The 17,642-nt window shown below is 49.1% G+C and overlaps 1 protein-coding gene and 1 non-coding gene across 2 annotated transcripts in view; one reads left to right on the forward strand and one right to left on the reverse strand.

Moving 5' to 3' along the window:
- The window catches only part of LOC126438175 (protein yellow-like), a 146,385-nt gene that overhangs the window by 87,066 nt on the left and 41,677 nt on the right, over positions 1–17,642 (forward strand). Inside the window, exon 2 of the mRNA XM_050090548.1 lies at positions 6,652–6,874. Coding sequence (XP_049946505.1) covers positions 6,652–6,874 — 223 coding nt within the window. The remainder of the gene's footprint in view (positions 1–6,651; positions 6,875–17,642) is intronic.
- Positions 8,385–8,459, reverse strand: Trnas-uga (transfer RNA serine (anticodon UGA)). The gene has a single exon. It is a non-coding gene; the product is annotated as a tRNA-Ser (tRNA).

Below are 17,642 nucleotides of genomic sequence, written 5' to 3' on the forward strand. Positions count from 1 at the left end.
AGTTTATTCGTATCTGTTCCTTCAGAGGAAGCCGTCCGTTGCCGGCCGGTGCGGTCGAGCGGTTCTAGGCGCTACAGTCTGGAACCGCGCGACCCCTACGGTCGCAGGTTCGAATCCTGCCTCGGGCATGGATGTGTATGATGTCCTTAGGTTGGTTAGGTTTAAGTAGTTCTAAGTTCTAGGGGGCTGATGACCTCAGCAGTTAAGTGCCATAGTGCTCAGAGCCATTTCAACCATTTTTGAAGACGTCCGTGTTAAGCATGGGAAATGGTTTCTGTGAGATTTAAGAAGAACTAATGTAAGCAGTGCGTGCTCGCGTCCCTTCTAAAGTCCAGGCGACGACTTTGAGTCAAACAAAAAGGCTAGAATTTCTTCTAACAGGGAGGCCAAGATCTTTCAAAATGGTTCAAATGGTTCTGAGCACTATGGGACTTAACATCTGAGGTCATCAGTCCCCTAGAACTTAGAACTACTTAAAACTAACTAACCTAAGGACATCACACACATCCATGCCGGAGACAGGATTCGAACCTGCGACCGTAGCAGTCGCCCGGTTCCGGACTGAAGCGCCTCTAACCGCTCGGCCACCGCGGCCGGCTGTAAAAATCTTTAATTGAAGTAATTCTGTCTTTGTACTAAAAAAAAAACTGAAAATATGGGGAGCACTTTATGTTCGGATATATTTTTAAAAAACCAACGCCAGTTGCCACATACACTAAAACAGATAGTCCGTGCTCGAACCAGGGAAAACTGCACAACCAACACCCCACGTCCATCGGGTTTCGCAGTCGCCACTGCACGGAAAAATACCTTTCCTCAGTCGGCAGACAGATCTCTACTTTGAGGTGATAAAGGTCATGGGATAGCATTCTGCTAATACCCAGATGCTGGTAGTACCGCGTATAAAACGTATAAAAGGACATTGCATTGGCGGAGCTGTCATATTTATTCAGGTCATTCATATGAAAAAGATTCCGATGTGATTGGGGCTGCGGGAATTAACGGACACTGAATGCTGAATGGTAGTTGAAGTTCGGTCCATGGGACGTTCCTTTCAGAAACTGTTAGGGAATGCAATACTGCTAGATCCACAGTGTCAAGAGTGTACCGAGGATATCAAATTTCAGGCATCACCTCTCAACACGGACAATGCAGTGACAGACGGCCTTCACTTAACGACCGAGAGCAGCGGCGTTCGCGTAGAGTTGTCATTGCTAACAGACAAGCGTGGGACGTACGACGAACTATCCGTTAAGACCGTGTGATGAAATTTGGCGTTTATGGGCTATGGCAGCAGATGACCGACATGAATGCTTTTGCTAACAGCGGGACGTCGCCTGCAGCCCTTCTCATGGGCTCGTGACTATATCGTTTGGACCCTACACGACTTTAAAACCGTGTCCCGGTCAGACGTGTCCCGATTTCAGTTGGTAAGAGCTGATGGTAGGGTTCCAGGGTAGCGCAGAACGCACGAAGCCATGGACTCATGTTCTCAACAAGGCACTGTGCAAGCTGGCGGTGGCTGCACAATGGTGTGGGTTGTATTTACGTGGAATGAACTGATTCCTCTGGTTCAACTAAATCGATCATTGGCTGGAAATGCTTATGTTCGGCTGCTTGGTGACCATTTACTACCATTGATGAACTTCATGTTCCCAAAAAACTATATCTTATCATCGGGTCACAATTGCTTTCCGATTGGGTTGAAGAATATTCCGAAAAGTTCAAGTGAATGATTGAGACACCCAGATCGCCCGACGTGAATCGCATCGAACATTTATGGTACATAATTCGAAGGTCAGTTCGCGCACAAAATTCTGTACCGACTTCAGTTTCACATATTTGGACGGCTCAATATTTCTGCAAGGGACTTCCAACGACTTGTTGAGTCCATGCCACGTCGATTTGCGGCACTGCCCCAGGCAAAAGGAGGTCCGACACGGTATTAGGAGGTATCCGATGACTTCCGTCATCTCAGTCTACTCTGAGTGACTCATGAGAGTGGATCATATGAAGGAGTCGAGACAGGGCAGTGCAGCTGATAAGAGCGTTGCCCATAATAGGCAAAGCACTGTGTTCGAGTTCGAGTCGAGTAAAAAGTTAGTCCGTCAGAAATTTTGAGATATTTTCTGTCATCATTTTGCGCACCTTCTGTCGTTCCTTAGTTAGTAACAAGATTTTGAGCGACTAGGAATGAACAGTTTAATAACCACACTATATACTGAGAGTAAATCGAAAAGAGACGACCGTAATGAGGAGTAGCAGACTTTAGTTAGTATGTTTCATCCCGTGGACCATTTGCACAATAAATCATAATGCCGGCCACCCTGAGGAGCCACCACATGCTATTGTCCACACCCCTCGTATCCGCTGAAAAGTCTGCCAGGCCCGACCTCACGTTTTTCTGCCGTACTTAACACAAATGGCTCTCGTTCAGCCCCGCCTCACCCACACAAGAAAAACAAAAGAGCAAGCAATGTCTCAACACCAGCTGAAATATCACAAATAAAAACCAGAGTCCTTATTACCGGTTACATTTACAACAATAAGCTTCCTCGGCCGGCTCCTACTGAGACACAATAGTAAAATGATATCTAATAAAAAAAATGAAAAAGAGGAGACAGGCCACAGGAGCTTATAACCTCACAAGCTTGTAGAAAGAAGCCAAAGGACAGAGCAGCTGGAGCGGGAAAGTCATCCTGTGTCACAACGAAGTGACCACGAGGCAATGAACGTCACTATTCTGTCTGGCTGGATAGCCTGCAGAACATTTTTGTTCTACACAGTTATCCCTGTGTCTTTTACTAAAGTAAAACAGTATTTATAACACAACTGAAATCTTCAATGTTTAATTCAGGTTTTATTCGAAAATTGTTGACTTCTAACGTGAAAAAGAGGGATGCTGTAGTAAAAATAAAGAAAACGATGCAAATTTATCACATAGCGAAACGAATTTCTCTGAACAAAATTTTAAAAAAGGACCGCAAAGCAAAAATTTATCAAATATAACTTGAACACCTTGTCGAACTTACACACAACATTTTTCTGTTAGTCATAAACAATTTTCGCATTTATCAGTAATAACAGAAAACCCTTTGCATTTGATAATGATGAAGAACGTTCTGAGTACAAAATGACAAGAAAAATTATATAGGCATATATTTGTATTTGTAGATTGTCCTTGCATCAAAAGTAACTCCTTTGGTTGTACACTCCTGGAAATTGAAATAAGGACACCATGAATTCATTGTCCCAGGAAGGGGAAACTTTATTGACACATTCCTGGGGTCAGATACATCACATGATCACACTGACAGAACCACAGGCACATAGACACAGGCAACAGAGCATGCACAATGTCGGCACTAGTACAGTGTATATCCACCTTTCGCAGTAATGCAGGCTGCTATTCTCCCATGGAGACGATCGTAGAGATGCTGGATGTAGTCCTGTGGAACGGCTTGCCATGCCATTTCCACCTGGCGCCTCAGTTGGACCAGCGTTCGTGCTGGACGTGCAGACCGCGTGAGACGACGCTTCATCCAGTCCCAAACATGCTCAATGGGGGACAGATCCGGAGATCTTGCTGGCCAGGGTAGTTGACTTACACCTTCTAGAGCACGTTGGGTGGCACGGGATACATGCGGACGTGCATTGTCCTGTTGGAACAGCAAGTTCCCTTGCCGGTCTAGGAATGGTAGAACGATGGGTTCGATGACGGTTTGGATGTACCGTACACTATTCAGTGTCCCCTCGACGATCACTAGTGGTGTACGGCCAGTGTAGGAGATCGCTTCCCACACCATGATGCCGGGTGTTGGCCCTGTGTGCCTCGGTCGTATGCAGTCCTGATTGTGGCGCTCACCTGCACGGCGCCAAACACGCATACGACCATCATTGGCACCAAGGCAGAAGCGACTCTCATCGCTGAAGACGACACGTCTCCATTCGTCCCTCCATTCACGCCTGTCGCGACACTACTGGAGGCGGGCTGCACGATGTTGGGGCGTGAGCGGAAGACGGCCTAACGGTGTGCGGGACCGTAGCCCAGCTTCATGGAGACGGTTGCGAATGGTCCTCGCCGATACCCCAGGAGCAACAGTGTCCCTAATTTGCTGGGAAGTGGCGGTGCGGTCCCCTACGGCACTGCGTAGGATCCTACGGTCTTGGCGTGCATCCGTGCGTCGCTGCGGTCCGGTCCCAGGTCGACGGGCACGTGCACCTTCCGCCGACCACTGGCGACAACATCGATGTACTGTGGAGACCTCACGCCCCACGTGTTGAGTAATTCGGCGGTACGTCCACCCGGCCTCCCGCATGCCCACTATACGCCCTCGCTCAAAGTCCGTCAACTACACATACGGTTCACGTTCACGCTGTCGCGGCATGCTACCAGTGTTAAAGACTGCGACGGAGCTCCGTATGCCACGGCAAACTGGCTGACACTGACGGCGGCGGTGCACAAATGCTGCGCAGCTAGCGCCATTCGACGGCCAACACCGCGGTTCCTGGTGTGTCCGCTGTGCCGTGCGTGTGATCATTGCTTGTACAGCCCTCTCGCAGTGTCCGGAGCAAGTATGGTGGGTCTGACACACCAGTGTCAATGTTTTCTTTTTTCCATTTCCAGGAGTGTATAAAAGCTCATGAGTTACGCCATCGCTTAATTTTTACTTCTTATAAAATGCAACATACTTTCTGTAAGGATATAAAATACACAGTGGACTATCAGTGAATGATGTGTGGTTCTAACTATGTGCGAAACAAACACCCAAACAAACAAAAGAAAAGAAAGATGTCGTCGGCTCCCATTTTATCTCTTCCATGCCGGCCGCGGTGGCCGTGCGGTTCTAGGCACTGCAGTCCGGAACCACGGGACTGCTACGATCGCAGGTTCGAATCCTGCTTCGTGCATGGATGTGTGTGATGTCCTTAGGTTTGTTAGGTTTAAGTAGTTCTAAGTTCTAGGGGGCTGATGACCTAAGATGTTAAGTCCCATAATTCTCAGAGCCAAGCCATATCTTTCACATTCATTTATGTTTCGTTGGTTGCTTGGTTAATTTGGGTGTAGGGACCAAAGAGCGAGGTCATTGGTCCCATCGTATAAGGGAACCATCCTGGCGCTTGCCTGAAACAATTTAGGGAAATCACAGAAAACCTAAATCAGTATGGCCGGATATGGGTTTGAATTGTCGTCCTTCAGAATGTGATATGTTTCTATCCCTACTAATCCTGTGGTATCATTTGACGATACTACCTTACTGGTGTGAAACCAATTGAAATTCATCGACAGTTAAAGGAGACATGTGGTGATGGAGTAATGGATGCGTCGAAAGTGCGTTCGTTGGTGCGACAGTTTAATGAAGGCAGAACATCGTGTGACAACAAACCGAAACAACCTTGTGCTCGCACAAGCCGGTCTGACGACACGATCGAGAAAGTGGAGAGAATTGTTTTGGGGGATCGCCGAATGACTGTTGAATAGATCGCCTCCAGAGTTGGCATTTCTGTGGGTTCTGTGCACACAATCCTGCATGACGACCTGAAAATGCGAAAAGTGTCATCCAGGTGGGTGCCACGAATGCTGACGGACGACCACATGGCTGCCCGTGTGGCATGTTGCCAAGCAATGATGACGCGCAACGACAGCATGAATGGGACTTTCTTTTCGTCGGTTGTGACAATGGATGAGACGTGGTTGCCATTTTTCAATCCAGAAACAAAGCGCCAGTCAGCTCAATGGAAGCACACAGATTCACCGCCATCAAAAAAATTTCGGGTAACCGCCAGTGCTGAAAAAATGATGGTGTCCATTTTCTGGGACAGCCAGGGCGTAATTCTTACCCATTGCGTTCCAAAGGGCACTACGGTAACAGGTGCATCATACGAAAATGTTTTGAAGAATAAATTCCTTCCTGCACTGCAACAAAATCGTCCGGGAAGGACTGCGCGTGTGCTGTTTCACCAAGACAACGCACCCGCACATGGAGCTAACGTTACGCAACAGTTACTTCGTGATAACAACTTTGAAGTGATTCCTCATGCTCCCTACTCACCTGACCTGGCTCCTAGTGACTTTTGGCTTTTTCCAACAATGAAAGACACTCTCCATGGCCGCACATTCACCAGCCGTGCTGCTATTGCCTCAGCGATTTTCCAGTGGTCAAAACAGACTCCGAGAGAAGCCTTCGCCGCTGCCATGGAATCATGGCGTCAGCGTTGTGAAAAATGTGTACGTCTGCAGGGCGATTACGTCGAGAAGTAACGCCAGTTTCATCGATTTCGGGTGAGTAGTAAATTAGAAAAAAAATCGGAGGCCTTAGAACTTGAATGCAACTCGTAATTTACCAACAATACCGAACTATAGTTTTGGTAGAGCATAACTCTACGTGGTACCCTCATTACGCTAAGTTTGGCTTCGTTAAATTTTTGTTTGCCCACGAGGCTTTGGCTACGTTCGTATTTGCAGTGAAGCTTTCCTCGCATCCGTAGCAGCTTCCTAAGATGCAGTGTGTTCCCAGGACTTTTAACAAAGGTACTGACGTGCACGTTTGGGCGCAGACGCGGCGCGCCATGACGACGTCGGCGCTGCTGACGACGGCGGCGACGCTGCTGACGTCGGCGGCGGTGCTGCTGGCGACGGTGACGCCGCAGGCGCGGGCGTCGGCCACCAGGGCCGTGCGCAAGGCGTTCTCGTGGCAGGCGGTCAGCTGGACGTGGCCCGAGCAGCCGGCCGCCGCCGACGCCTTGCGGGCCGGCTACACGCCGCACACCAACCTGCCGCACGGCCTCGAGGTGTGGCGCGACCGCCTCTTCCTGACCGTGCCGCGCCGCAAGGCCGGCGTGCCCGCCACGCTGGGATACGTCACCGTACACAGTGAGTGGCACCTCCGCTGCCCCCCACTCACCAGGGTTTTACTGCTGTCGATGTCTTAACTGAAACACGTTATTGCACGGTTATACGAGAGGGGACCCAAAAGAAATCGGATTGTTGTCATAAGAAATTTATTGATGAACCTTTTTACAAAATTACTTCAATCACCTTCAAAATACTCTCCATTACATGCGATGCACTTGTCAAGTCGATTTTCCCACTATTGGAAGCATGTTTGGTACTCTTTGATATTGTCCAGTGCCCTTTGCGAAGCTGTTTTTACCACCTCCACATCGTCATAACGCTCCCCTTTTAGCGTCTTTTTCATTCGTGGAAATAGGAGAAAGTCGCACGCGGCTAGGTCCGGCGAATACGGAGAGTGGGGAGCGACAGACCACCTCTGAGATGCCAAATAGTGGGTCACTCGTAAGGCCGTGTGTGCTGGAGCGTTGTCGTGATGCAGAAACCAGTCACCTGATCGCCGAAGTTCCGGGCGTTTCCTCCTCACATCCTCTCGCAGACGCCTTAAAACATCCAAGTAAAAGTGCTGGTTAACAGTCTGGCCAGGGGATACGAATTCCCGATGCACAATTCCACGAACATCAAAAAAGACGATGATCACCGTCTTCACATTTGACCTCACTTGCTTTGCTTTTTTTTGGTCTGGAAGAGTTGGGAGTCCTCCACTGGCTTGACGCTTGCTTGGTTTGTGGGTCATACCCGTAACACCAACTCTCATCCCCTCGTAATGACTTTGTTCAAGAAGTTTGGATCACGTGCAATCTCTGTTTTCAAGTCCTGACACACATTCATGCGGATGGTTTTTTGCTCTTGTGTGAGAAGGCGTGGAAAAAATTTAGCAGCAACACGTCTCATGTGCAAATCCTTACTCAAAATCCGCTGGCACGAGCTCCAACCAATTCCTGTCTCTGCTGAAATTTGATCGATCTTTTGGCGGACCTTTATGTTCTCCTCATTTCGCAATGTTGAAGGGCGTCGAGAACGAGCTTGGTCTTTAACACACATCTCACCACGTTTAAAGCGCCCAAACCACTCTAAAACCTGTGTGCGGCTCATTGCGTCCTTCTGGAAGCTTCCTGGAGCATTTGGTGTGTCTCCGTTGCAGTTTTTTTAAGCAGGAAACAAATTTCACACACACTCTTTGTTCTTTTAAAATTGCCGTAACGACCCATGACGACATCGCAGAGATAACCCGCCAACAGTCAGAGAAACACAATACCACACTTCCACGTTCAGCTCTACACTGACGCCGTCTGCACAGCTGTTTCATGAAGGTCCCTACTAACACCATCTAGCGTGAGAACTCTGCACTACGTTTACGAGTGGCAGCGCCCTCGGAGTCCGGTTTCTTTTGGGTCCCCCCTCGTACTTTCTTATACCTTTCGAAAACTCTTTGGTGCGGTTCTCACTGAGGCAATACGTTACGCTTTCTTTTTTTTTTTTAGAATGAGAGTGCTCGCTGATATGAAATTTCCTGGCAGATTAAAACTGTGTGCCGGACCGAGACTCGAACTCGGGACCTTTGCCTTTCACGGGCAAATGCTCTACCAACTGAGCTACCCAAGCACGACTCACGCCCCGTCCTCACAGCTTCTGTAAAGTTTGGAAGGTAGGAGACGAGGTACTGGCAGAAGTAAAGCTGTGAGAACAGGGCGTGAGTCGTGCTTGGGTAGCTCAGTTGCCAGAGCACTTGCCCGCGAGTGGCAAAGGTCCCGAGTTCGAGTCTCGGTCCGGCACACAGTTTTAATCTGCCAGGAAGTTTCGCGTTTTTTTTCTTTATTGGTAATTTCACACCTGATACAGGAAGGCCAGCAGCGGCACATTACGCCACTTGTCGGCCACAGAGAAAACTAATGAGACAAAAGAAGACAAGCACAGAACAGACAGGGTAGACATACAAACATAGACACACAAAAGTAAAACACATGGAGCCGTTTACGGGCGCAGAGAACAAAATAAAAATGTTCAGACACGTGGGCACGCACTGTGAGGACAGATGGCACACGCGAACGTTGGAGGACAAACGAGTAACACTGGAACACTTGAACACGAACACGACGACACACACACACACACACACACACACACACACACACACACACACACAAACACTAGGCGATGGTCTCTGACACGACAAAGTTCACTATTCGTGTGCGAGTCCGGGGACCTGCCAAAAAGAGAAAGAAGGGGGAGGGGGGAGAGGGGAGGAGGGCGAGGGGAGTGTGTAGATGCCAGTGGCAGTGGAGAAGGGAGGGGGAGGAGAGAAGGTAGGGGGGGGGGTTGGGGAAGCCCAGGGGAGGAGGGAGGGAGAGAAAGGAGAGAGGGTGCCCTCAGGAGAAAAACAAAGGGTGCAGAAGAGGAGGATCAAATTTGGTAGGAGGGATAGATGGAGGGGGGGGATGAGGGCATCATCAGGGAGGGGGAGTTGGTGGAAGCCACCTTGGGCGAGGGTATGGAGAGTGGAGAGATGGAGAGCAGGTGGGATGTGGGAATGCAGGCGCGGCAGCAGACAGGGTTGGGAGAGGATGGGAGAGACAAGTGGGTGATGGGGATTAAGTTTGCGGGAGGTGTAGAGGATGCGTATCCGTTCGAGGAAAAGAAGGAGGTGCGGGAACGGAATTAGGTCGTAGAGGATCCGCGTGGGATAGGCGAGGCGGAGCGCATGACGTTCTAGGATTTGAAGGGATTTGAAAAAAGGTAGGAGGGGCGGAGATCCAGGCGGGATGAGAGTAGCACAGGATAGGGCGGATAAGGGATTTATAGGTGTGGAGGAGTCCAGACCCCACGTGCGGCCAGAAAGGAGCTTGAGGAGATGGAGTCGGGAGTGTCCCTTGGCTTGGATTGTCTGGAGATGGCAGTCCAGGAGAGACGATGGTCAAGGGTGAAACGATACGCGATGCTAGTCGCGATATGATGCAGAAGCAACCCGCATTGGTAGAGAGCACAGGAACACAACTGACACGATTAAAGGGGGATCGACATGGCGACGGTCGAAAATTCACGAAAATGTTTTATTACGTAAGTCGAATGTATACAGGGTGGTCCACTGATAGTGGCCAGGCCAAATATCTCTCGAAATAAGCATCAAATGAGAAAACTACAAAGATCGAAACTCGTCTAACTTGAAGGGGGAAACCAGATGGCGCTATGGTTGGCCCGCTAGATGGTGCTGCCATAGGTCAAGCGGATATCAACTGCGTTTTTTTAAATAGGGACCCCCATTTTTATTACATATTCGTGTAGTACGTAAATAAATGTGAATGTTTTAGTTGGACCACTTTTTTTCGCTTTGTGATATATGGAGCTGTAATAGTCGCAAACGTATAAGTACGTGGTATCACGTAACATTCCGCGAGTTCGGACGGTATTTGCTTCGTGATACACTACGCGTGTTAAAATGGACCGTTTACCAATCGCAGAAAAGGTCGATATGTGTAGTGATCAAAATGCCCAACAGGCGTGTGCTACGTATGCTGCTCGATATCCTGGACGACATCATCCGAGTGTCCGGACCGTTCGTCGGATAGTTATGTTATTTAAGGAAACAGGAAGTGTTCAGCCACATGTGAAACGTCAACCACGACCTGCAACAAATGATGATGCCCAAGTAGGTGTTTTAGCTGCTGTCGCGGCTAATCCGCACATCAGTAGCAGACAAATTGCGCGAGAATCGGAAATCTCAAAAACGTCGGTGTTGAGAATGCTACATCAACATCGATTGCTCACGTACCATATTTCTATGCACCAGGAATTGCATGGCGACGATTTTGAACGCCGTGTACAGTTTTGCCACTGGGCACGAGAGAAATTACGGGACCATGACAGATTTTTTGCACGCGTTCAATTTAGCGACGAAGCGTCATTCACCAACAGCGGTAACGTAAACCGGCATAATATGCATTATTGGGCAACAGAAAATCCACGATGGCTGCGACAAGTGCAACATCAGCGACCTTGGTGAGATAATGTATGGTGCGGCATTGTGGAAGGAAGGATAATTGGCCCCCATTTTATCGATGGCAATCTAAATGGTGCAATGTATGCTGATTTCCTACGTAATGTTCTACCGATGTTACTACAAGATGTTTCACTGCATGACAGAATAGCGATGTACTTCCAACATAATGGATGTCCGGCATGTAGCGCGAGTGATGTTGAAGTGGTATTGAATAGCCATTTCATGACAGGTGGATTGGTCGTCGAAACACAATACCATGGCCCGCACGTTCACCGGATCTGTGGGGAAAGTTAAAGGATATTTGCTATCGTGATCCACCGACAACGCCTGACAACATGCGTCAGCGTATTGTCAATGCATGTGCGACCATTACGGAAGGCGAACTACTCGCTATTGAGAGGAATATCGTTACACGTATTGCCAAATGTATTGAGGCTGATAGACATCATTTTGAGCATTTATTGCATTAATGTGGTAATTACAGGTAATCACGCTGTAACAGCATGCATTCTCAGAAATGATAAGTTCACAAAGGTGCATGCATCACATTGGCACAACCGAAATAATTTTAATTTAAAAAACCTACCTGTTACCAATTGTTCGTCTACATTTGTGAGCCATATGTTTGTGAATATTACAGCGCCATCTATCACAAAGCGAAAAAAGTGGTCCAACTAAAACATTCATATTTCTTTACGTACTACACGAATATGTAATAAAAATGGGGGTTCCTATTTAAATAAATGCAGCTGATATACGTTTGGCCTGTGGCAGCGCCATCTAGCGGGCCAACCACAGCGCCATCTGGTTTCCTCCTTCAAGCTAGACAAGTTCCGTACTTTGTAGTTTTTACGTTTGACGCTTATTTCGTGAGATATTTGGCCCGGTCACGATCAATGGATCACCATGCATACATTTAGGAAGTTGTTATATCCTAGCCAGTAATGCCACCCGAGCCCTCAGCCAAAAAGGTTGGCAGCATCAAAGTCCGGACGCCGTCCGCATAAACAGCGCCAGCGAGACAGGAAATCGCCGCAAGTCTGCGCGCGCCACCGCTGGCTTCTGGGTTCTTAAGCGCTGGAGTCGCGAGCGCTAGGACAGTTCTGTATTCGCCGCTCAGTTGTATACTCGCCACCGAATTGTGTACTTGCTAGTCAGTTGTGTGTTCATCGCAGCAGAGTTGTTGTTTGTCGTCAGCCGACGCTGACCTAGCCGCTCCGACTCGAACTAGACAGATCTCTGTAGACACGGAGTTCACTACGGTGTTTCTGTATCTTCGTTAATAAAGATAAGTACCGACTTTTATTTAATCAGAGTGTTTGGGTTTTCATCTTTCTGTTCACTGTTCCAGCGGACCGGTCGGCCCGCTATTAAAAGTGTGGCGGTGACTTCGTAAGCCGTTTCTACAGCGAATTGCTTGTCGCTACGAACACCGCCACAAAACTGGCGACGAGGACTTCCGAACTCGTGTGCAGGGCTGGTTCAACTTGTTTCTTGTTATACTAGTTATAGAGATAAATTTTGGGTGCTGGTTTAATTTGTGTTCACTATGTCTGCCGAATTACAACAGTTGATCTTGTTACAGAGTCAGCAAATACAAAGTCTGGTGGAAGCAATCGCAAAACAAGCGGCTAATCCACCAACACAAACGGAACAAGCACAGGCAGCACCACCTTTCTGTGCTTTTGATGCATCAAGAGAGGAATGGCGAGAATATTTCGCGCAGTTGCAGGCGCACATGACAGTCTACAAAATCACAGGTACTGAGCGGCAGCTTTATTTAATTTCCACTGCAGGCGTGGAAGTCTATCGACTACTTTGTAAGTTGTTCCCGGAATCCCAGCCAGAAGCTTTAGACTATGACGTTGTTGTTAACAAGCTTGCTGAGTATTTCGAGTCGCGAGTTGATGTGGCAGCAGCCAGATTCAAGTTCTTCAGATTAAAGAAACTGCCACATCAATCTAATAAACAGTGGTTAACAGATTTACGGGGCCTCACCCGTCAGTGCCGATTTAATTGTGTGTGTGGAGCTTCCTACAGTGATGTCATGTTACGAGACGCTATTACTCAAAACATTGCAGATTCTCGTATTCGTGCTGCTATCTTAAAATTGCCTGACCCGTCATTAGAGACTGTGATGAACATCATTGAAGCCCAAGATACTTTTGACTATGCTGAGTGTGAGTTAGATCAGCCATGTATTTCTCAAATTGCCTGTGGCAAGCAAGTTATGTCACGCCAGCGGCCCCACCGGCAGAGTCAGACTGTCAACACTAGCCGGCCGCGTCATGTTAAACACATTCGTCGGCCGCGTGTGAAAAATGATAGAGTTAAGTCTTGCCCTAAGTGTGTTCTTGCTCATCCTCGTGAACGTTGCCCGTTAAGAAACGCGGTTTGTCACTTTTGTCAAAGGAAAGGACACATCCAGACTGTTTGTTTGCGTAAACGCAAGAACAATTCTAGTGCTGCCCAGCCCATGGATATTCATGTTCTTCAAAGCCAGCCCGCCCAGAAGGTCGCGTTTACAGACTCTTCCACGGTTCGTGTGGGTAATAAACTTGTTCGCAATAAGCCACCCACCCAGCCCTCTGCTATGCGACCCAGGCGTAATTCAAACGCTATAAAAAGTAATGTACAGACTGCAAGTGAAGCGGGAGTTGTTGTTCCACCCGCCCAACCCACGAGTTGTCGTAAGCAGCGAACACGCGCTAAACGCGCTGATTTTGTGTCTTCCGCCACCACTGCACCGATCCAGAGACAGTGTAATAAACTATTTGTGAAGCTACGCATCCAGGATAAGACCTTCAATTTTCAATTAGACACTGGTGCGTCTGTGACTCTCATAAATAGTGCTACGTATGCGGCTATCGGCCGCCCTAAACTTTCAGCGGCAAAACATTCTTTGGCTACTTATACTGGAGAACAAATTCCTGTGTTAGGTGTATGTGGCGTGCCAGCCACATTCCGTGGCAATACAAAAACAGTCTCATTCACAGTGCTCCGCGCTACAGACAGTGTAAACATTTTCGGATTAGACTGTTTTGACTTGTTTGGCCTGTCTATCCAAGACAATGTGTTGCAAATTAATTCTGTTGTTGTTCCTCAAGACAGCATAACCGATTTGTGTAAACGATACAGTGACATATTTAAAGACGAACTAGGTTGTGCTGCGAACTTTGCCGCTCATATTACGTTAAAAGATAATGCTCAGCCTCGATTTTGTCGTGCTCGTCCAGTGCCTCACGCCCTCCGGGCACCTGTAGAAGATGAACTTCGTCGTTGGCAAAACAACGGTGTTATTCAACCCGTTTCAGCGAGCCAGGGGGCTTCTCCCTTAGTTATTATAAAGAAACCGTCTGGCAAGTTACGTTTGTGTGCTGATTTTAAGTCGACAGTTAATCCTCAGACTGTCATTGATTCTTTTCCTTTGCCTAGACCGGACGAGCTGATGGATAAGTTAGGGGAAGCTCGTTTCTTTTCCAAAATTGATCTCCGTGAAGCATATTTGCAATTGCCCCTCGACGAGCAATCACAACAGTATTTTGTCATAAACACGTCGTTGGGGTTGTTCCGTTTTCTGCGTTTGCCTTTTGGTTGTGCGTCAGCTCCAGCTGTTTTTCAGCGTTTTTTGTCACAACTTCTGGCTAATGTGCCATCGTGTTGCAACTATTTAGACGATATTGTTGTGTCCGGTCGGACGCCTGCTGAACATTTCCGTAATTTGGAGTGTTTGTTTAAAGTGTTGTCTCAGGCAGGCCTACGTTGCAACATCGATAAATGTTCATTTTTCCTTACGGAGTTGGAGTATCTGGGACATGTTATTAATGCTCGAGGCATTCATCCCTCCCAGTCACATTTAGCAGCTATTCGTGATTTGCCCGCCCCTCGCAATCTGCAGGAATTGCAAGCAGTTCTTGGCAAATTGACATATTATATTAGGTTTATACCTAATGCATCACAGATTGCTGCACCGTTGCATCGTCTCCGCCGTAAGAATGTTCCGTTTGTGTGGTCAGCTGATTGCCAATCAGCCTTTCAGCAGCTTAAAGAGGCTTTATTGAATGATCGTTGTCTGGTCCATTACCACCCTAACAAGTCTCTGGTGTTAGCTTGTGATGCCTCTTCTTTCGGCCTCGATGCTGTGTTGTCTCACCGAGTCGGTAACACCGAACGTCCTATTGCGTTCGCATCTAAATTGCTAAACAAAGCTCAGTGCAATTATAGCCAATTGGACAAGGAAGCGTTGGCTATTGTGTTCGGTGTCACAAAATTCCATCACTACCTCTATGGTAGACCATTCTATTTAGTAACAGATCACAAGCCCCTGACGTCACTGTTTCATCCGTCTAAACCAGTTCCTCAGCGGACAGCTCAGAGACTACAACGTTGGGCTCTTTTGTTATCACAATACCAGTATGAGATACTGTATCGCCCTACAGCTCAGCATGCAAACGCTGACGCGCTTTCTAGATTGCCGATTGCTGCGGATGATGTCTTCGATTCCTCTGACGACTCTTGCCATCAGATTGACGCCGATGAGCATCAATCCCTCCGGGATTTTCCGATTGATTATCGTCAGGTGGCACGTGAGACAGCTACGGATCCTCATCTGAGTTTACTATTACGTTTTGTTCAACGTGATTGGCCGTCCAAGGCAAAGGACATATCTGATCCTGTGGTTCGTCGCTATTATCCACAACGTCATCTGGTGTCTGTTTCGCACGGAGTTTTGCTATTACGCACCGAGAATGACCAGCTTCGTGTAGTGGTTCCCCAAGTGCTCCAATCCAAGGTCCTCGACTTGTTGCATCAAGGTCATTGGGGAGTGGTCCGCACCAAGCAGCTTGCCCGCCGTCATTGTACATGGATCGGCATTGATAAGCAGATTACGCAGATGTCTACAGATTGTTCGACGTGTGCCGAACACCAAGCTGCTCCGCCTCAACCCTATTTTGAGTGGGCACGCCCTGCCGGTCCCTGGCAGTGAGTACATATTGATTTCGCTGGTCCATATTGACATTCTCGTTGGCTCATCGTGATAGATGCATTTAGTAATTTTCCGTTTGTTGTGCCCATGCAGTCTACAACGTCTGCACAAACTATACAGGCGTTGACTTCAATTTCTTGTATTGAGGGTCTTCCAGAAGTTTTAGTATCTGACAATGGTCCACAATTTACCTCTGCTGAATTTGAAAGTTTTTGTTCTGCCAATGGCATTCGCCATGTTCTTACTCCGCCGTTCCACCCTCAATCGAATGGTGCAGCGGAACGTTTTGTACGCACATTCGAGGATCATATGGACCGCCTTCGTGCTACGCACTCTCGTCAGCAGGCCCTCATCACGTTCCTGTCGTCGTACCGGACCACGCCACGCGACGGCCTTTCGCCTGCGGAGCTTCTCCACGGCCGTCGTCATCGCACCCTACTACGGTTGTTGCACCCCCCGGATCGACCCGCCGCTTCAGAGCATCGCACGCGTTTTCAGCGCAACGACGCCGTTTTTTTCAGAGTTTATCACGGTCGCCGTCGTTGGGAACGTGGTACCGTGATAAGTGTCCAGGGTCGCGGTTTTTATACTGTTCAAGGTGCTACTGGGGTGCACAGGAGGCATCAGAACCAGTTGCGCCGCGCTGGCCGCCCGGATTCTGCCGCTCGTTCTTTGTCCACAGATTTGGTCCGCGGCGGGTTCCAGCCGCGCCTTCCGACTTCGCTGCCGCCCCCAGGGCAGCAGCAGCAGCCGTCGCCGCTACCACGCCGACAGCCCGTCCCGTTGATGCCTCCCGCGGAGCTTCATCCGGGAGCGCCCCAGGTGGTCGCTCCGGTGCCTGCGGTCCCTCTTCAGTCGCCACCGCCTTCGGAGCTGACGGACGTCGACCCCTCAGCCGGGCCGCCTTCCCAAGCGGTGGCTGTGCAGCCTGTCCTGCAGCCGCTTTCCTTGGGCACCCCCAAGGAGTCTGACACCGCAGCGCCTTGTCCGGCGCCCACTCAGCAGCCGTCGACGCAGTGTCAGGAGACGCTGCCTCTCTTCGTGGGTCCCGACGCCCCGTCGCGTCCAGTACCAGAAGCTGCGCCCGTGGTCACAGGCGTGCACCCTGACCTCGGTTTTCAGTCGGTGTTTCCCGAGGCCCCGCGCAGCCAATGCTGGGGTGCGGACCGGGGACTGCCACCGACAACAGTCTCCGCCCCGGTCTCTTCTGCTACGCCTGCGGCCAGACCCCTCCCCCGCCGTCGACGCTCGCCACGTCATTATTCAACGATGGTGCTGCGATTTGGGGGGGAGGAGTGTTATATCCTAGCCAGTAATGCCATCCGAGCCCGCAGCCAAAAAGGTTGGCAGCATCAAAGTCCGGACGCCGTCCGCATAAGCAGCGCCAGCGAGACAGGAAATCGCCACAAGTCTGAGCGCGCCACCGCTGGCTTCTGGGATCTTAAGCGCTGGAGTCGCGAGCGCTAGGACAGTTCTGTATTCGCCGCTCAGTTGTATACTCGCCACCGAATTGTGTACTTGCTAGTCAGTTGTGTGTTCATCGCAGCAGAGTTGTTGTTTGTCGTCAGCCGACGCTGACCTAGCCGCTCCAACTCGAACTATACAGATCTCTGTAGACACGGAGTTCACTACGGTGTTTCTGTATCTTCGTTAATAAAGATAAGTACCGACTTTTATTTAATCAGAGTGTTTGGGTTTTCATCTTCCTGTTCACTGTTCCAGCGGACCGGTCGGCCCGCTATTAAAAGTGTGGCGGTGACTTCGTAAGCCGTTTCTACAGCGAATTGCTTGTCGCTACGAGCACC

Source organism: Schistocerca serialis, unplaced genomic scaffold, assembly GCF_023864345.2.
Source record: "Schistocerca serialis cubense isolate TAMUIC-IGC-003099 unplaced genomic scaffold, iqSchSeri2.2 HiC_scaffold_1261, whole genome shotgun sequence".
NCBI lineage: Eukaryota > Metazoa > Arthropoda > Insecta > Orthoptera > Acrididae > Schistocerca > Schistocerca serialis.